We start from the raw sequence: 26203 nt of genomic DNA on the forward strand, positions 1-26203 counted from the left end.
GAGGCACTTTAGTGTGACTTCTGGCGAAGTGTTCTCTCTTTTCTTTCTCAATACCAGTGAGCCTAATCTAAGCCTTTGGCTCCAGCTAAGACGATTATTATCAAGTATTTCTAAGACAGATTATTTCAGAAATAGCAACCAGCAGAAGCAGTAAAAGTGGTGTAGTAATATTTAGATTTGTTTAAGAAAAAGAAACAAAAATAATACTACTGAACTTTCTGTTGTGTTGTATGCATATAAAAATTTTTACATGGTGAAAATATAGCATAGTATTTCTAAAATTTCAACAGACAGTAGAACAGCTGATTTTAGATTGCAAAAAAATAAAATAGAAGCTTCATGGTACAAGAATATTATTGCCTTATTTCTTTTGTCAAAACAGTAAAATGAAATAGATTTTGAATACTGTCTTGAAAAGCTTTCAAACCTGTAGAAATTTAGAGTAGTTATGTAAATCATTTCCAGGAGAGGATAAGGAGGAGGGGGGGGAGCATTAGAAAATCTTCAAAATGAGCACAAATTTTGAATCATTCTGTATATGATATCTTTCATATTATATTTTCAACATATCTATGGTGGTTAAGCACTGGATATTATCGTAATGTGCATCCTACAAAAAAAAAAAAAAATGACTAAGGCAAAGAATCCCTGCTAAAATACCGCTGGATATAAATTTTTGATACTAAAAAGACTCACAATCGGAAACCAAGTAATGCAATTTAACATCATTTGTTGTTCATAAAAACAAAACAAAAAAAAATTGTTTCTAAAACTGAAATGTGATGATCCATATAATGGTATTTTGCTAGGAAAGAAAGCAAAATGTTATATTTATTTCAATAAATATTATTTTAAAATATAAATATTTGACATAATATTTTCAATGCAAACATTTGAAAATTTGTGAAAAAAATTGTTTCTATATTGTAAGTAAAGTGAAAGAACAATCAGTGCAACTGTTCCATTGCACTGATTTGAAGAATAAAATACAGCAAATTTACTATTACTAAAGATCTTCATTGCAAAGGCTGATTGGTGGTCATTTCAGGATTGATTATTTTCACACATGTGAAATTCGTTTCAATTTTTTTGGGAAGAGACACAATAAATCAATTGCGAGGCAAAAAAAAGGGTCAAATATCTTAGGAGAGTAAAGGAAATTCCAAGTAACACAGTACATGTAAAGACAGGTGACACAAAGGTCCCTCACCAACAGTTAATCTGCTAATGGCTCTAAAATAGCTGTAAAGGGATTAACAGTGGAGAGAGGTAATGGCATGATAAAAGGTAGATTGCCAATGAAGTTTTGATCCACGAAAAAAGCTAGGGTGTCTGGCTATTTCATCCACCTCAGCCAGTTGGGAGGTTAACTACAAAAAAAAAAAAAAAAAAAGGAATTATTTTTATCATAAAAAATAAAGCTTTGTCTATCACTTATAGATGATGAAACATTAAACAAATTGCTATTTTTTGTTTAATGTTTCTGAATTTGTTGAATTTCCTACATGCTAGAAAGACAACATTCCCTAGCATTGACTAGATTATGTATTCTTACAGCAAAGCATACATTTATCAAACTAGAAGCAGTTTGGAAATCCATAAAAAAAAAAAAACCGACTGACAATGAATGTAAAAGGAAAGATAGGAATGGTGTTACTTCCCCATGTTAACAAAACACCACAAAACGGATCTGGTCAACACTTTCCATGCAATACCTACAAGACATTCTCCAGGTAAGGATCTTCAAGGAATCTTTTGATATCCTTAAGGCATCTCAACCATAAAAAATGGGCTTTATCTTACATGATACTTGGAAATACCTATGTAGCATATAAGAACTCCATTATACTATATCCGTGTGAAAGCTTTTAACAACAAACAATTGATGCCCAACATGCCAAGTGATTTTGGTGAGTAATCCATGCTGTATTGTTAAAATTTTTAAAAGTAACTGCTGTTAGGAATTTCCAGAGCATATTTTGCATATTTCTATAGTAAGTCAACTTCCTAAAGATTCTATTAATAACAGTGAGCAAAGCATAAGTCTGTTTATATTAAATATACAGAAGTGAAAATAGCTTTTAATTTTTCAGGAAATGACAACACATACTAGAATATTAATTATAAAAACTTGAATTAATACCTTCCTATATTTCAGCAATGTTACAATGCCATCATCAGGGGGATCACAAAAACAATTATATGTGCACGCAGACTAACACTGAGCAAATGAAGCTGAATAAAAGGCAACAGAAGTCGGGCCTAGAGTCCTAACTAGTGGGGTAAATTGGGTTGTCTTGGCCGTTAGTGTTTCTGTAAAAACTAGCTTTGCTCTTCAATAGAAGCAGATTGCCGCCACCACCACCACCAGAGTTCTCCTGGCCAACACCAATGACGCTATCTGTGCACTAGAAAAAGAGCTTGCCACAACACTGAATACTGACCTTTGGACGATCCTTTCTGAAGTCTTGAATGCTTCAGCATATACAGAGAATTTCAAACAATACGATGTCGGCACATTAAGAAATTTGAAAGTCTACAGAAAAACTTAACTACCTCCTAACACAGTAATTAACCTATCTCCATTACTCTTAAGCCTGAAGCAATTAGCGCACTCACACATGGCCATAACTTTTGAATAGCACCTAAGAAAATGGCTGCAGAAAAAATAATGATACAAGTAGAACGAGGTATCATTATTTTTGATTCTGCACGCCTTCCAACCATTATTATGGTTGGAAGGCGTGCAGCCTTCCAACCATATTGCCAACAACATCAGACTGGATGTAGCCAGTGTTCTCACCCAAGCTAAACCACCAAAACAGTAGCCTATCAAAAAAAGAATTTGAAGCTCTGCAAGAGATTAAAAGCAACAACAGAATAATAATTACCAAAGTAGATAAGGGAAATGCCACTGTGGTTTTAAATCAATCAAATTACTCAGGTTATCTTGCCTCTTTACTACTAGATCGTTCTACCAACTTCCCTACAGATTATGATCCCACCAGCACACAAATCAGAACACTCCATAGTCTCCTTAAAAAGTTACATCTTGGCCTGTGTAAGTTACAAACAGACTAAAACCTTATAACTCTGGACCCCCCCACCCCCCATGGGCTGCCATGGAGTGGAGAATCCATGGGCTGACATGGATTCTCCACTCCTGGCCAACGTCTTTATGGAGACCTTTGAAAAAAAAAACCCTTAAACTCTGCCCCACATCAACCCATTGTCAGGCTTCACTATGTGAATGATGTGTTCTCCATTTGGCCAAATGGCCTGGAGACACTCCACAATTTCTTAACACCCAGGATCTGGTTTACCTTGGAAAAGGAAAAACAACAACAACAGACTCCATTACCAGATACTCTGATCACATGCCAGCCTGATGGATCCTTGGTATTCTCCATTTACAGAAAACCTACATATAGAGGTAGAAACATTCACCAGCAGTCACCCTTTCAACAATATGGGATCATAAAAACTCTATATAACATAGCAAAATTAATCTGTGCCCTAATCACTGAGCTGGACCATATCCTTAGCACTTTCTTTGATAATGGTTACAACCCAAAAAAATAATAAAACAATGTAACAGCAATCCTCCCCTTCAAAGTAGAGATTACTCAAAATCTATAATTATTTCATATAAATATTCCAGGGCACATCTGAAAATTTACAAAAATCCTAAGAAAACATAACCTTACAATCAGTTACAGACCACATAAGAAATTGGCATCTCTTATCTGCTCCACCGAAGACCAGCCACATTCCCTAGACCCATCAGAAGTATACCAGGTCCCTTGCAGTTGCAAACTGTCTTACTATGGCCAAACAGTCAGGACATCTGCACATAAGGACTACATCCAGTTCCACCCAGCCAGCCACTCAGGACTTGCTGCCCATGCTTTGGATACCCACTATAGGATGCACTGGAAGAAGGCCACTCTATTACACTGCAGCAAATACAAGTATGAAAGGCTATTCATCGAATCTACCTCAGCTTTGAAAAACTTTCCAAATATCAACAAATTTGGGTGAATGAGACTATCCCAAATTTTGGACAAGTGCATTTTAAGATCATCAGTCCAACAGCCAAGACAATCAATTCAATGTGCCTACATTCACAACACAATCAGGCAATGCATTCCAATCACTCTCCATGCAAAGAACCAACTCCTCACTCCTCTGCTCACATTCTCTTCATAGTTTCAAGTAATGGCCTCTTGTTCTACCCCCCTCCTCTAATTCTATGAAAAATCTCCTATGTCAACCTGATAACAACCCCTGACCAGCTCATATGTCTCAATCATATCCTCCTTCCCCTCTTCATGAGGCTGTGCAATTTATATTCTGTTAATCTGTCCTTGTACTCCAAATTCCAAAAGACCACTGACAACCTTTGTGAATCTTCTCTGGATCCTTTCCAACATATCCTCATCACTATGAAAATCTGGTGATCACAATAATTCATAAAATGTTTCCTCCCACCAAGTGTACACTCTGCATCCCATTGTTGCTTACCAAATTTCGAAACCTCACTTTGCAACATTGAACTGGTAGTTCCACTTACCTGCTCATTCATGTAATCTATTCAAGTCCTTCTGTAAAGCCACAACATTTCTTGACTTTGCATTACTCTCCCCAATTTTGCATCATCTGCAAACAACTGCATATCACTAGTTAAAACCATCCCAATATCATTAATATACAAACTGAATAACAATGGTCGGAAAACTGACCTCTGTGGTACACCACTAGTGAACTTCCTCTTACGTGATATCACACCCCCATATATAACTTTTTGATACTTATCTGACAGCCAGTCACTGATCCAATTCAGAAGTCTGTTATCCAATCTCATCTGTCTCAATTTATTTATTAGTTGCCGTGCGAGAGCCTTATCAAAAGCTTTTGCAAAATCTAAGTACACCACTGTATATGTATTTCTCCCTGTCCAAGATATTTGTCACCTTGTTATAGTACATAAGGAAGTTGGTAAAACATGATCTTCCCTTAATAAACCCAGGCTGATAATCACAAAGAACACTGTTGTTTTCAACCCAATTCTGTATCTTACTTCTCACCAATCTCTCTAGAACCTTCACCATAACTCCAGATATATAGACTGACTTATAATTTGAAGCCACAGCCTTATCACCAACTTTATGCAGTGGAACAATTTTACCTTCTTTCCACTCCCTTGGAACCTATGCTGTTGTAAGACTTATTAAACAAGCATGTCAATGCTACTGCCAGTTCCCTGGAACATTCCCTTAAGAACACAGTGATATGTCATGAAATCCCATTGCCTTACTGACATCAAGGTTATTTATTTGAAATCCTATTGCCTTATTGACATCAAGGAGTATTCAGTGACCAATAATAAATTGATCACTGAATACCTTACCACTGAATGTCTTCAGCAGCAGTCTTACCATGATTATTCTTCCTTCTACTTGCCACATATTTAAACAGCTCTCTAAGGTTTTTCTCTGACTGTTTTGCCAATTTCTGCTCATACTCTACTTTTGTTTTCTTACTAAGTCACCCTCCTGGCTTGTTCTTTGTAGTCTTTCATGAAATTGATTATTACCATTATTCATCTTGAACTACCTCCAAAATACCTTCTTCCAGATTTCATGCTCAAGTCCCTCATTTGCCCATTTTACACCTATCTTATTCAGCCTTTGGCCTTCAGAATACATTCACACATTGATGCTGTTATGTATTTCTTTGTCAGTTCCCAAGCAGCATTTATTTCCTAACCACTCAATTCCTCATTCCATGCGATAGCTCCAAGCTGTCTCCTAAGCTTGTCATAATCACCATTCTTATAATTCCACATACATCCTTTCCTCACAGAAGTCTGCATATAGCTAGCCACAACCCAGGTGATCACTTCATGATCACTTACTAACTGGAGGAAAGTGTGAAACCCCACTCACAATTGCATTCTCTGACGACATGATCAGATGTAAAACTCTCGATCCTTGCATGCCCTTCTTTATATGCTGCCTAAGATAGTTATTATTATCCCAAAACCTCATGGAGTCAAAGACTCATCTGGGAGGTCCTTTTATCACACACACAGCTCATCACACCGTGTCTTAAACACACTCAAACTCCTTGCAGACACCACACTCTCAGGTAAGGCATTCCAATCATTTACAACTCTGCACAAAAAAAACCTGCCTCTCACTCCCCTACTCACACTCTCTTTATACAGTTTCCAGGAATGACCTCTGGTTCTCCCCTGATCTCCCACTATTTTCTGTAGAACTTCTTCAGCATTGATCCTATAGCATTCCTTTCTTTGCTCATACTAGACATTCCAAAGGTCAGAAACTACCTCAGTCAGTCGCTATTGGACTCTTTCCAACATCTCTTCATACTTCTGAAAACCAGGTGACCAAATCTGGGCACAATATTCCATGTGTGGCCTAATCAAAGCCTTATACAATGGAACAAGAATTTCCCTACTTCTACACATCGCTGTCCTCCACATAATTCCCAGAAGCCTTTGTGTTGTCTTCACAATTTTGGCCATGTGTCCCCTAAATTTTAGATCCTTATCCACTATCACCCCCAGATCTCTTATTTCCTCCACCTCCAACAATATATCCTCACAGACAGGCTTATACGTTGGTTATGCATTATTAAAACACTTGAGGAATTGAACACTTTAATAAATACTTTCCGATATTTCGGCAACGTCACGTTGCCATCTTCTAAAGGAACTTACAAAAAAAGGCAAGTGCAAGTAGGCACTACAACACAGTAACTGGGAATGAAGAGATGACGCTACTGTTCTCCTAAAAGTCCTGATGGTGCCCTCTAGCGTGCTAAGTAGGTGTTGTAGGTGTTCTTGGCCGTTGGGCTGAAGGTCTGCTGATGTAAGCCTCCCAAATTTGGGGCAGTCGCATACAACCAAATTTGTTGAAGTTTGGAGAATTTCTTAGGGCTGAGGCTGATTCCATAAATAGTCTTTCGAATTTGTATTTGCTATGGTGTATTACTGTAGCTTTTTTTCCACCGTATTCTGTGGCGTGTATCCAGAGCATGGTCTGCAAGACCAGAATGGCTGTACTTGTGAAACCGGATGTAGTCCTTGTGTTCAGAAATTCTGATATTTGCTGTCCTGCCTGTTTGGCCAAAGTAACACAGTTTACAACTGCAAGGGACCTGGTATACACCAAGTAGGTCTAGGGGAAGTGGTTGGTCTTTAGTGGAGTGGATAAGGGATGCCAATTTTCTGTAAGGTTTGTAACAGGAGGTCAGGTCATGCTTTTTTAAGATTTTGGTAATCTTTTCCGAGGTGCCTCGGATGTAGGGAATAGTGATGGATTTAGAGTAATCCTTATTGTGGAGGGGGGGGGGATCTGTGGTTTGTAGGTTCTAATATTTTTGGATTTTTTTGGGGGGGGGTGTAGCCATTGGCTGAGAAACTGTTGAGGATGTGATTTAGTTCAGTGTTTAGGGCCAAGTCGTTTGAACAGATTAGTTCAGCCCTGTTGTATAGTGTTTTCACTACTCCATATTGTCGTGAGGGGGGGGAATTGTTGGTGAATGTATCTGCCTGTATGGGTCACAAGTACAGCCATTCTGGTCTTGCAGACCATGCTCTGGATACATGCCACAGAATATGGTGGAAAAAAGCTACAGTAATACACCGTAGCAAATACAAATTAGAAAGACTATTTATGGAATCAGCCTGAGCCCTAAGAAATTCTCCAAACCTCAACAAATTTGGTTGTATGTGACTGCCCCAAATCTGGGAGGCTTACAGCAGCAGACCTTCAGTCCAACGGCCAAGAATGCCTACTTAGCCCCGCTAGAGGGCACCATTAGGACTTTCAGGAGAACAATAGCTTCATTCCCAGTTACTGTGTTGTAGTGCCTACGTGCACGTGCCTTTTTTTGTAAGTTCCTTTAGAAGATGGCAATGTGACATTGCCGAAATATCGGAAAGTATTTATTAAAGTATAATTTAATTTATATCCTTAACTACGTTGTTCAATTCCTTAAGTGTTTTAATAATATATCCTCACCAAGCATAAATTCTGCATCCCATCTTTGTTTTCCAAATTTTAAAACCTTACATTTTGCAACATTGAACTCACATCCCCATTTCTGTGTCCAATCACTAAATTTATTCAAGTCTTCTTGTAAGGCCACAACATCTTCACTACTCTTCATGGTTCGTCCCAACTTTGTATCATCTGCAAACAACTGAATATCTCCATCCAAATCTTCACCAATATCATTAATATACAAGTTAAACAGTAATGGCCCTAAACCAGACCCCTGAGGCCAGGGTCGGATTAAGACCCATAGAGGCCCTAAGCACTTGACAAGATTTTGGTGCCCCATATATTATGCAATTCAAAATATAAACAATAATAATCCATAAAATAAATTTTTATTTTTCAAAATGAAATAAAACTTATAGTAAGATGGAAAATAATGTTTATTTTTGTATACCTCAACTCTATTTAGATTTCAAAAGTTTTCTCCTACTTTTTTAAATTGAAGTCTTTGATCAGATCCTCAAAATTTATCTTACGTAACACATCTGCTTCTATACTTAGTAGAGATAAGGAATTCAACCCGCCTTGTTGCATAGTTGTTCTGATGGGATTTTTAATATACTTCAACTGAAAAAATGAACGCTCAGCTGAGCAATTTGTGACTATCAATGTTAAAAATATACGAAGGGCAATGTCTACATTTGGAAAGGCACACTCAATATTGTCTTCTACAATTATTTTATAAAGTTCAGCATGACTGAATCTTGTTTTTACATTTTTTGTTGCAATGAACTTATGGTGCACATATGAGTGAAACTGCTGAAGCTCAGCTGAGAAATTAGTGTTCAAGTCCTCTGGGTAAGCATCAATCAGCTTTTAACAACACTGAGAATACCTTTCAATTTCATAGATGAAGTCACCGAAGTAGCATTATGTGGCACATCAGTTAGAAAAGAAAATCTCTGATATTTCTCTGTATATCTCTCCTCTTCTTCTCATCTCAGTTTCAAGTTTGTCAACAATTGTGTAAAAGGTGGTGATACGAAATTTATTTCTGGCATTCAGATATACTTCTGGAGCATCTCCGTCATTGGGTACCTTCTTTCTGATATGTCTGAGAGTTTGAGCTGCCTTGTAATCAACATCTAGTAGCACTTCCTTTGTAGCTGCTTCATATCTTTCAAATTCATTTCGTGAAGTGCACAATTGGTGAGCTAATAATCCATACAGATCTGCACATGTTTTTAAGTTGACATCCTCATTCTGTAGAACTTGGCTTACTCTATGAAAATTTTGCAAAATCTCATCCCAAAAATTCAACATAAAAACGAATTCTAGCTCTTGCATCTTATTTGCAATATTATCTGCTTCTCTTCTAGTGTCTCTCTTTTGTGACTGGTCTTCGGCTATACAGTCTAATGCTTCTAAAATTTGAAGGAAAGATTTCAAAATTGCTGCTGTTGCCATAGCATTTGCTTCCCATCTGGTATGAGAGGGATTTTAAGACATTTTCATTTCCAATACAATCTTTAAGAATTGTCCACTGGCTGGTTGAGGCTGAAAAAAAGGGTAGAGAGCAATTGCACTGTAGAGAAGAAATAAACCGCCTCTCGACAGCAGTCAACAGCACTTCAGCCTATCGAATTTAGTGAATGAGCTTCACAGGGCAAATATATAGCAAACTTGTTTGTTTCTAAAATTTTTTGCTGCATCCCCTTATAATGCCCAGACATGTTAGCAGCATTGTCATAAGACTGACCCCTACATTTTGAAAAGTTTAGCTGACAAACTTTACGTAAGTACTGCAACACCTGATTTGCCATTTCCTCACCGGTCTGGCTTGTCATTTCCAGAAAAGTTAAAAAGCGTTTTAATGGACCTTTTATTGTCCATTAAAAGATGGACAATAGGCTGTCCATCTTTTAAGTACCTAAGTACAACTTAACTGGTCGATATGTGACAGATCTGGTGTTGAATCAACTGACAAACTAAAATAACAGAAGATTTTACTTCATCAGCAATAAGTACGTGGACCTTTTGAGCCATCAGTTGAATGAGTTCCTCACAGGTGGCTTTGGATAGATAAGAAGGATTTCCTTTGCCACAATTTCCATATTTCGTAATGTGACCTGCTAAAAATGGATCAAACTTATGAGCTCAAGCAGCCCTAAAAAATTCCCATTTTGCAATGATCCAAATCTTTCTTCTGTTCCTCGAAAAGCCAAGCCACGTTCAGCTAATGTACGAATAATAGCTATGACACGGCTCAGGACATGTTCCCAGTAATCACACTCTTCCTGAATTTGTTTTTCCAACTGTTGTCCCAACCCTACACCTTGTCTGCGAGTTAAGTATGTTAGCGTCTCGGTGAGTAGTACTTTTTTCATGTTGATCAATTACAATAGTATTTCGCCAATCACTGAACGTTTCTCTTGTGACAAAATGTGAGAAATTTTTAGGAGCAAACAGTTTACAAACAAAACAATAAACTGATCCCGTTGATGGTGAATATAATAACCACTCTCTCTCTCTCTCTCTCGTATTCCTCACCATTGGCTTTTGTCCCAACAAAAAGTTTCTGCGAACAGTATCTTACTGGTTTGCCACTACTGAAATGTCGGTAAGACTTGTCAAATGGCTCATTGTGGTGTTGACAGTCACTAGCTCCACAAGCAGTCCAATAAGCCACATCATCAGCAGAGAAATCAAGCCACAATCCTGGATCTTTTGCTATATTTACTTCATCTTTTGCAGACTCAATCATTTCACCACCATCACCATGGCCCACTAAACTTTCATTTTCAGCAATTATTTCAACCTCAATGTTTTGTAAAGCAACTTGCATCAACATTTGCAGTAGAGATATCAAGAGAATTTACAGACAAAGATAGGTCAGTAGTGAGACATGTGCTAGATGAACCTGCTTGTGACGCCTTGATGATTCCAACATCATCATATTTTGATTTTGAAGTGATTAAAGTGGTATTTGTGTCCACTTCTGATGACTGAGATTGGCTCTGATCAGGAATTGGTATATAATGTTGTAGAATTTGAGTGAAGAAATCAGTTAGCTTTGCAGTCTTGGAATCTTATTCCAAAGTCTCCTCGTTTCTTTTTTGATAGTTTTCGCTTTTGTGCACCACTTAACTGAACACGTTTCATCTTGGTTCTTGGATCTGTTAAATACAGAAATAAAAAGATTATTTTGTTGAATATTAGGTGGCAATCAACACAGTTACACATATCACAGGCAAAATCATACGAACAATTTAATTTTCGGCTTACAGCTGAATCTTGTGCTTTCCTGCTTTAATTAACTCTTATTTTACCAGAGTTGCACTTCTGCTACAGCTAGGCCTTTTACCGGAGGCGCGTTTCTGAGACAACCACATGATTTGTTTTATATTTGCTTCTGGAGCCTTTTATAAGACATAATTTATTAAAACAAGACCTAAAACAGACAGGAAAATAAAATGGTTATGTTAATTATAAAAAATTACCTTATTTGACGTAATGGTAGTGCCAGAAAGCATCGTGAGTGATAATACGGTGTAAACGAACCATCATGCACGTGGTTAGAGTTTTATTAGGCCTTGTACATGTCATTGGGCATATGGGGTGTATGGAGAGGTAGCACCTTAGTATCGATGTCAGCCGCTGATCTCAGGGTCAGTATGTTGGGCTCTGGTCCTCACATACACTCAACTCTCACTTATGGCTCCAAGAAGTTGGTAGTGCACACCAGTGGCCACACCCCGGCAAACCGCCTCAGCTGGCAGACTAAACTAAGTGAGGGTATCAGCAATAAAGAATGCTGTAAATAGGGAATGTGCACGAAGTCTGGAATGGTCAAGATGGTAAAAGAATCAACACTGACTGATCAATGGCATCAAGGGCATGACAGCAAGATATGCGGCACATCGAGGGCACATTCCTGACATCTAAGACTTGTGGCCAGCCGTCGTGGAAGAGATCGGAGCCTCACCATTTATCCATTGTCAACCATGAAATGCACCATGTCACAAAATGATGTTAGAGATGTGCTTGAGACCCCTGCAACCATCAGCTCTTATAGTTACAGGGAAGAAGAGCTTGAAACCGGGAATTGTAAGACAAGAACTACTAAGGTAGTGTATGAAGATAATATCCCAAAACCCTCCAGGGAGGATATTCTCAGCTGTCCCTTGTCTGAAAAACAGGAGCAGTCTCTTGAAAATAGTAACATGGAACGTCAGAACACTCTACGAGGCAGGCATATTAGATAACCTACTCAAGGAATTAGAAGTGATGAAGGCTGATATTGAAGGTATCAGTGAAGTGAGGTGGACAGATACAGGCATATTAAGAAGAAAAAATCACACTATAATCTACTCTGGCAGTGACTTACACCTTAATGGAGTAGTGCTTGTCCTAAGTAATAGAATTGCAAAATCTCTACAGGAATATTGGGCCATAAATGACAGAATCATAACAGCCAAAATAACTGCACAACCATTCAGCCTGTATATTATCCAAGCATATGCGCCAACCCAAGATCACCCAGATGAAGAGTTGGAACAATTTTATGAAGACATCCAAACTGCAATCTCCAGTGTTAAGTCAGATGATGTTATTATAATGATGGGACCTAAATGCAAAAGTGAGCTCAGAAAAAATCTCATTTTGCATGGGAAACCAAGAGCTTGGAATCAGAAATGAAAGAGGTGAAAGATTAATTCAATTCTGTGAAACCAATGACCTAATAATTGCCAACACACTGTTTAAACATCCCCCAGAAGACTATATACTGGAAAAGCCCTGGGGACATCTATAGAAACCAAATTGACTATGTAATAATAAGCAAAAGATTCCGAAATGCAATAACACAAACAAAAACATATCCTAGAGCAGACATAGGATTGGACCACAACCCAGTGATTGCAAAAATCAAAATAAAACTTAAGATACCAAGCCAACCATTCATAAGAGAAACTTATAATTCAGACTCACTTAACAATCAAGAAGTTAAAGACTGCTTTATAAAAGAATTCACAAAATCCCTTAACAAGTCTGACACCACAACTCACACAGAAAATAGAACACCAATTGATGAAATTAATATCAACTGGCAAACATTCAAGAATATTATAAATGAAGCTGCAAAAAATACACTCTCACAATTAAAAAGGAAAAGGAATAAACCTTGGATGAATGAAAAAATACTGACGATGATGGAACAAAGAAAAAAGTTAAAGAACAAACCTGAATATAAAAGCATGAATAAAGAAATAAAAAAAGAATGCAGGAAAGCCAAAGAGGAATGAATTAAATATAAACATATAGATATAGAAAACCTTGATAGAAAACACAGAAGCAGAGAAATGCATGAAAACATCAAAGAAATGACAAGCAGGACAAATACAGCAAACCATGCAAATGTCATTAGAGACTCAAGAGACCATATTCTAATGGATAAAAAAGAAATCATGGAAAGATGGATTGAATACACAAGGAAATTATATGAACAACAAAGAAATGGTATTCCTGAACAGACTGATTTAGAAGGACCATCCATTTTACTCTATGAAGTTGAAAATGCTGTCAGAAAACTAAAACCACATAAAGCTGCAGGAATAGATAACATCTTGGCAGAATCGTTGAGGGCTCTCGATGAAGGAGGACTGAAATTTCTAACAAACTTATGCAATAAAATATACGAGACTGGATTTCTACCCAAAGATATTAATCACTCAATTTTCGTTCCAATTCCCAAAAAAACAAACGCTACAAGATGTGAAGAGTTCAGGACAATCAGCCTCATCAGTCAAGTATCAAAAGTCCTCCTATACGTTATTCTTGAAAGAAATAAAAGAAAAATAAACATGGAAATAAATGATACACAAAGTGGCTTCAAGGAAAATGTAGGTACGAGAAGGTATTTTCAACGTCAGAACCATCATAGAAAGATATCTAGAAAAACAAAAAGATGTGTACCTCTGCTTTATAGATTACAAAAAGGGCATTCGACAATGTCCAACATGAACAATTAATTGAAATCCTTTCAGAAATAGGCATGGATGGAAAAGATATTAGGCTATTAACTAATCTTTACTGGGAACAGACTGCATCTTTGAGTATAAATAGAGAGACCCCAGAAGAATTCCCAGTTCAGAAAGATGTGAGACAAGGCTGTGTCTTTTCTCCGATTCTCTTTAACCTGTACACAGAAGAAATATTTAATAAAATTAGTAATCTCAAAGGAATCACTGTAGGGGCAGAAATATTAATAACCTAAGATATGCAGATGACACGGTTCTTCTAGCTGAAAACAAGTATGACCTTAAAACTCTTATAGATGAAACTCAAGTATAGCAAACAGTATGGCCTCAGTTTCAACTTTAAAAAGACAAAAATCATGATAATTTCAAGAGAAAAGAAAATACCAAAAATATGCATCAATATAAAAGGAAATAAATTAGGACAGGTGCAAAAATATATATACCTCAGGCACTTGATCACAGAAAATGGCAGGACAGAAGATGAAATTAGAAAAAGGATTGAAATTGCAAGGTCAACTTTCAACAGGATGAAAAATCTACTAACATCTAGAGAATTAAATCTAAAAACAAGACTAAGAATCTCCAAATGCTACATATGGTCTACATTATTATATGGAGTAGAGACATGGACACTCTCCAATCTGAGTGTGAAAAAACTGGAGGCCTTTGAAATGTGGATGCTGCAAAGAATTATGAGAATATCATGGAAAGACAAAAAGACAAATGAAGAGGTACTAGAGATGGCAGGCATAAACAGGAGCCTGATGAAAGAAATTAAAAAGAGAAAAGTCAGATATTTTGGACATATTCTGAGACATAACTGCCTACAAAGGACACTTCTCGAAGGAACTGTTGAGGGAAAGAGAGGAAGACAAAGACTGGAGCGGATGAAAAATATAGAAGACTGGACCTATCTCTCATATGAGGAATGCAGCAGAGAGGCGCAGAATAGGACATGGTGGAGACACATGGTAGTCAATCTCTTGGAGGGAGAAGACACCTGACAGGACAGGACACGTCATTATTTATTGAAACAAAGTAGGTAAGTAAGAAAAGATAAAAATAATGAAAAACTAATTAAAAGTTGATTTAAATTAAATTTGTCATCTAACTAAAGCAGAAATTGTGGTGCCCCCCTTTCCATGATGCCCTAAGCACGTGCTTATTTTGCTTAATAGTTAATCCAGCCCTGCCTGAGGCACTCCACTAGTGACTTTCCTTTTCCTGGAAAAGGAAAGCTCTTCCATACACAACTTGTTGATAACTATCAGGTAGATAATCGGATACCTACCATATCAGTTATCTCTCAAGAACTCAAGAAATTCATTTTCCTTATTCCCAAATGCTATTTCTTCATTCCAATCTATACTGCCATAATTAAAATCACCCATAATAATTACCCTGCCTTTGTTCACTAATCAGAAGCACTCAATACAACTAACTCAATCCAATCGTCTGGTTACACTATGTTGATTATGTGTTTGCAATTTGGCCTCATAGCCCAGATACGTTGAAAGCATTTTTAGCATATCTCAATAGCCAGCATCCAAAAATAAACTTCACCTTAGAAGAAAAGAAAATAACAATTATCTCTTCTTTCTAGATACACTAGTGACAAACTTACTAATGGCTCATTATCCTTTTACATACACAAGATGCTACTTACATAAGAAATCACATAATCAAAACACTTATCACCAAGGAAGAGCTATTTGTCAAATGACACCTTAAAAGCTGAGCTAAGAGACCTCTCTATACCATCTTTTTATCCAATGGTTACACCCTGGCTAGATAAAATACTTCATGAGTTCCCAATCACTCCTACAACGAACACACAGGATCAAAGCAAAACTATTCCAGTCCCATATATTAATCGGTACATCAGAAAAGCAAGCTAAATTTCTCTCCAAATATGATCTCCATGCCACTTTTAAACCACTCATACCATTAGCTACCTTCATCTTCTTGCACATCATGGAGTGTATAAAGTATGCATGAAGTTTGGCCTATTTTGGACAGACTGGTAAATCAGTTAACATCTGCAGTCATTTTTATGGCCAGTCTGGATTAGCAGACCATGCTCTGGATATTCCTTCACATAGGATTAAATGGAAGAAGACATCAGTTTTACACAGAAAGTCACTATAGGTCTGAAAGACTGTTTTTAAAATCAGCAGCTGCTATGAAGCACTTCCCCCAATCTTAATGAGTATGGTTTGTTAATTTATCAAGATTTGGGAGACAGTCATTTTGAGACCAAATAGCCCAACTTCTAACAAATTAACTTTATGATTAACCATAAAGTTAATTTTTTAGAATTTTTTCATATTTTCATAATAAAAATGGAGTCAATTTTTTCTTTACGTTGAACATAAATATCTGTTTCTTCCAAGTCATGAGGTAAATAGCTAACGGACAAGTATAAAAGGAATAATACAGGACTAATCAACTGTTACCTGATGTTTTCTTTAGACCAATGGTTCTAGTAATTATTCAACATCTCTCTCACCAAAACCACTAATTATACAATTCATTATAGGATGTTAATTTACAATGCTTTCCTGTGCTGTAAAATATACAAAGTAAGTATGTTACATTTTTCAAAAGGATGATGAAATGTTGGGGAGGGGTTCAGAGATGATTGATTACGTTGGTTTCTGATCTTTGGAATGTGGAATATGAGGAAAGATTGAGAGAATGCAAATTTCAGGGTTCCATGAAAATCCATCAAAAAACAGTTTACCAAATGGCAATTCATCGAATAAATAATTAACTGAACAACAATTTACCAAATGCAATTCATTGAAAAGGCAATTTGTCGAATAAATAATTCATTGAATGACAGTTCATTGCATGACAATTTGTTACAAATACAACTGAATTGAAAAAACAATTAATCAATAATATTTCAATGAATTCTTTCATAATTCACTGAAAGATTAATTTTCTTGAAAATTGATTTAAAGTGTTCGGTAAGAATACCTAACATCACCCAAGATGTAGACAACATATGTAAGTGGTCACTGAGAAGTTATAATCATTTAGTTGTCTTTTACAACATTATTCTGTGAGCATACTTACTACTTCATTGTGCAGATAGTGATTTATCTGTAGACAAAAAAAGTTGGTTCAACCTAATTTTTTCACAACAATAATGATCAGAACTGACAAATTTTGATATAGATCTTAACTATAAAATTTCAATAAATTTCATCCAACTAGAGCAGAATTACATCAATATCAATGTATAATGTGGGTGTGAGCAAGGGGGGGTGAGGAGTATTTTTTGCATGGAGAGTGGTAGGTAATTGGAATGCACTGTCTGAGAGTGTGGTGAATGCATTTAAGTTAAGGCATGTGAGAGTGGGACCTCCCGCAATGAGTCTCTTGATTCCATGGAGATCTGCTGATAATAATAATCTGTTGATTAATTAAAAATCTTGAAACATAGCAACCATTTGTAACATGTATCTCTTTTACTAAACAAGGAATCCTGTACAAGTTTTGCTTGTTGAATCAATCTTAATAAATCCACTCATTAAATATCTATTTAGTTTTATAATTTTCAAAATTAAGTATATCTTTGTTATGTATCTATTTTTACTTGAACTAAAAGGTTTGTGTTTACAATAAAAAAAAAAGAACACATAACAATGAAAAATGTTCAAATAAATTTAGATTTCATTGTTTACATTCAAATTTAAAATCAGAAAATGTGCATTACATTTACCTCCCTCAGCAATCACAACGATTTCAGATGGCACCTGTACCCCAGTTGAGGTGCAATTAGGTCCTGTGACTGGTATGGTCATATCAATAACTTCTTGTGGATGGACATCAAATTGCTCTGGTTTATTATTATTTTGCTTACATTCAGACACTATTTCTGAAAGATCTAGCTGGACACCTGCATCACTAACTGATGGTTTTGGAACATGCTGAACTGGAATTTCTGAATGTAGTGTTGTACCATCTTCAGAAGAATCCATACACTATCCACAGCTCGTAAGCAATTACTAACAAATACAGAAATGGAAACAAAGAACGAGATAAAAGTTAAAATATATATACATTTAATCATAATTATTACAAACAATTTACTAATTTGTGAAAGGTATTGAAATGAAAAATGAGATAATCACTTGTCTAATGGTTAATTAGACAAGTGATTGTCCATATAGGTATTCAGTAAATAAGAGGACCAAAAGCAGAACTATAAGACAAGTAATTGGAAAGGAAAGGCAGTGGAATAAGTGAAAGGAGATGAATTCTACTTGGGCTCTGGTCAAGGAATATTTAATAGCAGAGAAATTAAAGAGGAGGATGTGAGAAGAATAAAATTAAAAAAAAAAAAAAAAGCCAGAAAAGTGAAATGGTAAGTAAAGAAAGAAAATGTACAGTTGATCAATGATAAATTAATCAAAATAAGAAAAATAGCAGAAAGTGCTTTTGATGTGCAGTCATCAGAAGAAAGAATGATTATGGAAGAATGTTATCAGTTAATGGAAATGGGTAACTGTTGCAGAGGAGATAGGCAGAGTATTAAAGAAGCAATTCTTCAAGGTATTTTCAAGATGAGTGTGATAGCATGCAAGATTTGAGTGATGATAGATGAAGGTTAGTAGTGAGCAAGTGAGCAGGAGGTATACAGGAAATTCAGTAAACTATGATAATGAGATGAGAGGACTTGATAACATATCATCATGGGGCATGCTTGTTATCAAGAGACTTAAAAAAAGATTTGAAATGCATGGAAGTGATAAAATTGTTACACCATACAAAGTGCATGCCAAAGCTGTGGCTCAAACTCTCATCCCTCTCCGTTTATATGCACAGTGCAGATGACATCCTTCGAAGACATCATAAACATAAGAACCATGAATTCTCCTCATGCCCTGCACACACACACACACCATTTGTGGGTATAACAATGCAGAAGTTTTGAAAGCACTCAATCTGCTAGATAATAAATGAGAAAAAACCTGATGCTAGTAGGAAGGCTTTCTAATTAGCTAGCAAACTATCTGGCTATACTGAAAGGAGTTCAGATACACTGCGTGAAGCAAATGAAGAGTTAATGACACTTTTTGTCATTAACTTTTTCTTCATCACTAACCATGAATGGCACGGTAGGTAATGGGGAAGAGTAACAAATAATTATAGAAAAGTCAGATAATTCAAGTATCAATGCACATATACAAATCTCCTATAAAAAAAATCAATAAAAATTAATCAATCAATAATCAAAAAATATTAAAAATATATCATATCATCTTAAATATAAAGAGCCAACAGGCTTCATTTCGGCGATATAAACATTAATTAATTTAAGGGCACTAAATGCAAGTAGTCCTATTACGTACTAGGACTACTTGCATTTAGCTCACGCTAGTATTCGCCGATACTTTTATAGTTTTTTATACTATATTCGGCATGAACCTCTCTGATTCCAATCTTTGAGTTTCTTATTCGGTTTTAAAACAATGTGGGATCTAATATCCCCTTAATTTAATTAATATCATATCATCATCAAATTCCTGATATATATATATATATATATATATATACACACCCTCAAGGGGTGTACAGGATATGATGGTACCACATGAAAAATTTACATCATTACTAACTTCCTATCTACAATTTTCCTCCTAATCAGTCTGTTACCTGTCAAGACTCCAACATTATGAGATCTTATATTTCTACTGTCTAAGGTACTTTTTACTGTATCAATCTATCTATATCTTGGTCTTCCTCTGGATCTTTTTCCTGCAGACCTGGCAGAGAACACTTATTTTGCAAATCTTTCCTCTCCCATTCTATTTAAGTGACCATACCACCTGAGATTAGCTCTGCTAACACATTCCTGGATGCTGACAATGTCTAGTTCTTTCCTAATATCCTCTTTTTTAATATGATATTGCCATTGATGCCAGCTGTTCATGCCCTAATCTTTCTTAAGACTCTCATATCTGCAGTCTCTAGTCTTTGATTAAGTGTTTTACTTCTGACCCAGCTCTCGGATCCATAAGTTAAAATTGGTTGGAACACTGTCTTGTATACAGCCAATTTAGTGTTTTGGCTAATTTCTCTCTTATTCCATATAAATTTATTCAGTTGACTTCCTACCATACCAGCTTTGTTGATTCTATTGTCTATTTCCATATCTAATTTACCATCTTCACTAAAAATCGTGCCTAAGTAGCTGAAATATTTCACTTGTTCTATAGGTTCTCCATTCACAATGCAGTTGATATTTTCAATGATGCTTCTGCTTATTTTCATTGTCTTTGTCTTGTTATTGCTGATCTTCATACCATATCTATTACAACAGTTATTCAATTTGTGAGGGAATCTTGCAGACTTGTAGCGGATTTATTTAGAAGTATAACATCATCCACATAAAGCAAAGAGCTGAGATTAACATATCCAATTTTTATGTCAGGTTTAATAACACTTTCCTTCTCTGTTATTCATAGATAATGAATAACAGAGGGGATAATGTACATCCTTGTCTTACACCAGATTTAACATTAAACCATCTTCTTGTACTTCCTTCAATTCTAACTGCTGACTTACAACTCAAATAAAGACTAAGTATTGCTTGATATAATGCCCTATTGACACCATATAACTGTAATGTTTTGAATAGCTTCTCTTTTGGCACCTTGTCATATGCCTTTTTCCGATCTACAAAACTTAAATACAGATCTTTGTTATATTCCCATGATTTCTCAACTATTTGTTGTAAAGTGAAAATCTGATCCTGACAGCCTCTATTTGGCCTGAAGCCAACTTGTTCTTCACCAAGCTTCTCTTCTGCAATCCTTCTCAATCAACAATTTCTCAAGTATACTTGCATATATCTTACCAGGAACACTCAGTAGAGAAATACCTCTGTAATCCTCACATTGTTTTATTTCCCTATATATATATATATATATATATATATATATATATATATATATATATATATATATATATATATATATATAGGTACTATGAGAGCTCTACTCCAATCATCTGGAATTCGTCCATTAAAAAATTACAAGCATACAAAAAAAAAAAAAAAAAAAAATCCACTGGAAATATTTCTATATCCATTTTATCATCAAACAAGCAATGTGCACAACCACCACTTCTAGGCATTTAAACTTTATGTTTTTCACAGAACCATAAATCCATAACTGAAAAGCAATCACCATCTATGTCACCTAACCAAAACTATACTTAGCAAGAGTCTTTCCATAACAATCATGGCACTGATGCACTAAGAATATCCATCACCACATGCCAGACAATGACAAAACTTCAGACCCTATTCTTTGATCTCAGCTGCTCAAAATTCCCTTGCCTCATTCTACAACATTAATTTGTCGTTTATCATTACTGGAAATTGTCAACATCCTCAGTTGAGGTCAACACTGTGTCCTCAAATGTATGCAAGAATCTAAATTGAAAATAAAGACACAACATATAATGAATGTGGAATGTGCAATATACCTCCTGGAATAGTGAACAGCACATTCATTTGGATACAGCAAACTAACTCCGCCACCATCCCCTTTACTCAAAAAAAGCAATGTTCTACAAAAAAGAAAAAATAACCTTCCACAATAAAAGAAATAATTAGGATTATCTTTTAAATAGATTACTTCTTAAAAGATAATCCTACCTACCAAGCTTACAGATCAAGATCTTGCTAAAGCACACAAAGATGCAAGTTTCTAAATTATTTAAAAAAAAAAAAAAAAAAAAAAAAAAAAAAAAAAAAAAAAAAAAAAAGCACATCTTAGACCAAAGAAATTATTAACTCAAACCTAATTATGTGAAACCACTAAGCATATATATGGGACCCCAAAAGCTTCCAAACCTGGTACCTACCTAGAAAAAATAGTTAAAATATACAGCCCAGTGTATAAGCATGCCAAGAAGTTGGCAAAGTTACTTACTCCCTCAGAAGATAACTTCATTTGCAAAAATTCTGTTCACTTCAAATCTGAATTAAAAAGCATATCCTAAAATTTCACATCATGATTGGCTTTCATATCACATCTCTCTCTCTCTCTCTCTCTCTGTTAGCAGTATATCTATTTACTGATATACTGGTAATAGCGAGATGTGATACCAAAGCCAATCGCAGCGATAATGTCATAAAATCCTATTTCAGTAATAGATAACCCTTCTGACAGTTTCTCTCTCTCTACACATACACTTAGAGAACTGATCGAATCAGTGGACTGGCTACACTATATAAATGATGTGCTTGCTATGCAGTCCCATGATCCAAATACCTTAAATATATTCTTAGTATATTTAAACAACCTGTTAAAATCCACTTCACAATAGATAAACAATCAAATAAATGTCTTCCCTTCCCAGATACATTAGTCACAAGCCATTCGAATGGTTAATGGTTATTATCTTTTTCTATTTATAGAAAGCAAGCCAACACATAACAGACATTTACATAAGCAATCTCACATCATCCACCCTAAAATATGGTATCCTTAAAACAGAGAGCTAGACTATCTGTTTCAATGATGCAGTTCTTCCCAATGAACTCATATCACGACATTTCTAACCAATAGCTATAAACTCATTAAAATAAATAAAATACTCAATTCCCCCAATTCACAAGACCACAGCAAAGCTATCACTATCCCATATATCCAGAGAATGTTGAAAAAGACATGATCAACATAGGAGGAAGATTGAAACAGTGCCATGTATCAGACTGTGTACCCAGAATCAGCAGGATTAATCAGGTGGAAGTCAGATGGATGAGTAATATCATTAAGCAGAAATGCAACAACAGAAAAGTTCTGGAAAGTATAAAAGGAAAAAGGTGACCAGCAAGTTCACAAAGAATATCAGGATCAGGCAAGAAAGGTGATCAGTATGGCAAAATCAGATTGTAATAAGAAACTAACTGATCATGCCAAAGGAAATCTCAACATGTTATTTTGTTATGTAGCAAAGTAAAAGGAAGAATGACTATGGAAGAATAACTTATATGAATACTGATGATAGAGGTGACAAAAGCAAGCAAAATATTGAGTTACTGAGTGACCACTTTTCATGTGACAACAGAAGTTGATATATTAACCGAATTTGAATGCAAATATGGCTATGGAATTAGATGGGATACCAGCTAGTATTTCACAAGAATGGAAAGTGGAAGGGAACTGGCAATGCCTTTGACTAGGCCATTTAAGTTTCAGCTCTGGCAAAATCCAAAGAAAGTGGATGGAGGACAAATAATTCCTTTGCATAAAGGAGGGTCTCAGTCTGTGGTAACAAATTACAGACAAATCAGTATCTCAGGAGTGGTGGTAAGAGTACTAGAAAAGTTGGTCAAAAAGAGAATTTAAAAATGAGGGAATAAGAATATGATACTCTATGAGGGGCAACATGGCTTTGTGAAGTCAGTCATGCAATAGTAATTTACTAACTTTTTATAATTGAATAAAATACAGTATCATCAGAATGTATGTCATATATCATCATAAAGTATGGTATCATCAGTATCTGAGGTATGCTGATAATACCGTACTCCTCTGTAATAACAAGGAAGAACCAGGGCAAATTCTGGATAATGTTAACAAGATCAGTAATAACAGAGGACTTCAACTCAATCCTAGCAAGATTATGGTTCTCAAAGGAAATCCAAACAGGGAAGCTCTTGAAAAAAAAGTGTACCTTAATGGAGAAAGAATTGAGGAAGTCAGAAAGTTTGAGTACCTGGAATCCATTATTAAATGTGAAGAACTGCTGTTCAGAAGATGTCAGAAGAAGATTAGGAATGGCTAAAAACAGCCAGAGACTCTTGACTAAAATCTGGAAGGATGGATCTATCTCCATGGGAACAAAGTTCAGGATTTTGGATGCAGTTAGTTTTCCAACAGTGACTTATGGATGCAAGACTTGAAACCTAAAGAAGTCAGATAAGAAATGGATAGCTGCTTTTGAGATGTGGTGTTATAGAAGGCTGTTGAGGATATCATATGCTGAAAGGTGTACAAATGATTGGGTGTTAGAAAAGATTAGTAGAACTTTAAGGCTCCTTAAGGATATTGACAGAAGAAAGTTAAAATATTTTGGACACATTACAAGGATGGAAGGAGGACTTCTCAGAATAGTAATAGAAAGTAAAGTTCCTGAAAAAGAGGAAGGGATAGACCATCAGTGAGATGGATGGATGGATGGATGGATGGATGGTGTGTGTGTGTGTGTGTGTGTGTGTGTGTGTGTGTGTGTGTGTGTGTGTGTGTGTGTGTGAAGTGACTGATCTTGTTGTATGCTTTTCTAGAGGCTTATAATAAATTCCCTTTCCTATTAATATGTTCACTAGACATCTACAGATGCCGTATGGTCATTCCGATGCTCAGTGATGTGCCACACTAGGCCTTGCCATGTAGTAGTCCAGTGAACATAGGAGTAGGAAAGAGAATGGATATATACAAAGATACTGCTAGATTTTGCAAAAGCATTTGACAGAATACCACATGGAACTCTGTTATACAAATGAGAACAAATGGAGATGGATATGAGGGTGATGATGGACAGATACCAAAACATAATATATGAAGGAGCAGAATCCAAGAGAAAGCAGGTGACTAATGCTATCCTGCAAGGCTCTGTATACTTGAACCACTACCACTCAGACATGTTTGAATTAATTCTTATATCACATTATTTCTTATTATTGTAATATATGATTATAAATGATACAGGAAATAATTTGAAGGGACATATTCAGTCATTTGCTAATGATGCAAAATTGGGCTATGTAAGAGTTAATCAAATCGAAGTGGATTACTTGCAAGATGATTCAAATTGGCTAACACAGTATGGGCAAAAGACAACGAGTCAATTTAATGTGGAGAGGTGCAAAGTTATGTATTTTGGGATAAAGAGATTATAAGCTGTGTACCACATCAATGGAACGATACCCCAGAAATTGATGAAGATAGGGATTTGGACAGTGGTAGTAAACAGAGAGTTGAAGTTTAGAGGGCACATTGCTAAGGTTGCCAACAGAGTTCATTCATGGGATTACTTGGTTATTGAAGAGCACACTAACAAGCAAAGATAAGGAATTTATCATTCCTCTTTATAAGGCACTGATAAGTCCCCATCTGGATTACTATACTCAGATCTGGTCACCTGAGTTTTTTGGGGAATGAGGATGTAGTGGAGAGGATGCAGAGGCAAGTGACTAAGATGGTGAGTGGCCTCATTATGAAGATGGAAATGATACATTATCATTTCCATCTTCCACTAGCATCATATGGCAAGTTGAGTCTAGCAGAGCATGTTTTAAATACCCTTTGCAAAGGCCCAGATGGAATAAAAACCAAAGTGCAACACATCAGAGAGAGAGAGAGAGAGAGAGGGAGAGAGAGACTGTTTTTTTGAAGTTAGCAGCAAATCACTAAGGAAATGTAAGTATGGTGGCATAAATTTACCAAAAATCTGAGAAAGTCATTTTAAAACCTAAGTCAAACTTAAGTTTTAATCCAACAGTAGAGGCAATCAAATTAGGGATGTTGAGAGTTTATTTTTCACTACTGGGCCTGGCTCCCACTGACAAGACCTCAATAAAGGTCGAAACCAGTATGGGTAGTGGCCCTTGCTTTAATGCATAGCATTACACATATCCGCAAGGAGATGTGCTTTGCATTATGGGAGATACTGAGATAGGAGTGATGAGAACTTTCTCCACCTTTGCAACGAGTTGCCTGGTGTTGCACTACCTTACCCCAGTCCTGATGATACTTTCAGGTGCAAACTTTGTTTGCTCACACTTGGATAAAGGATTAAACTAAACTTATTATAATCAAATTAGGGCTTCAGTATGTTTCTTTTGTCCATTACAATTTTAAATGTTTAAATAAATGTTACATCTTGTGAACTAGTGGCAACTGTTTGCATTCTAAAGGTAGTAGTTAGAAAATCAGTGCATAAATATTTAATTTTGTTTGGTGTGACTAATTATACCAAAAACTTCAAATGAATACTTGCCAAAACCTATACTATCTACACATCTTTTTCAAAATGACATTAACCACACTAAGCTCTCTAAGAACGACACTGATAACCCCACTAAGTTCTCTCTGAAAGTTGATTTTC

General features: G+C 35.9%; 1 protein-coding gene across 4 annotated transcripts in view; it reads right to left on the minus strand.

The window, feature by feature from the left end:
• LOC150108479 (cyclin-D-binding Myb-like transcription factor 1) overlaps positions 1–26203 on the minus strand; it is a 357130-nt gene that overhangs the window by 313005 nt on the left and 17922 nt on the right. For 3 of the 4 annotated variants that reach the window (XM_090415885.1, XM_090415883.1, XM_090415884.1), the window contains exon 2: positions 17799–18084. In XM_090415885.1, the coding sequence (XP_090272011.1) occupies positions 17799–18057 (259 nt within the window). In that variant the 5' untranslated portion in view covers positions 18058–18084. Of the gene's footprint in view, positions 1–17792; positions 18085–26203 lie in introns of those variants that run through there. The other variant, XM_090415886.1, reaches the window with a different exon arrangement.

This window comes from Typopeltis vanoorti, chromosome 3 (genome assembly GCF_054136105.1).
Source record: "Typopeltis vanoorti isolate ZY-2024b chromosome 3, IOZ_Tvanoo_1.0, whole genome shotgun sequence".
Classification (NCBI taxonomy): Eukaryota; Metazoa; Arthropoda; class Arachnida; order Uropygi; family Thelyphonidae; genus Typopeltis; species Typopeltis vanoorti.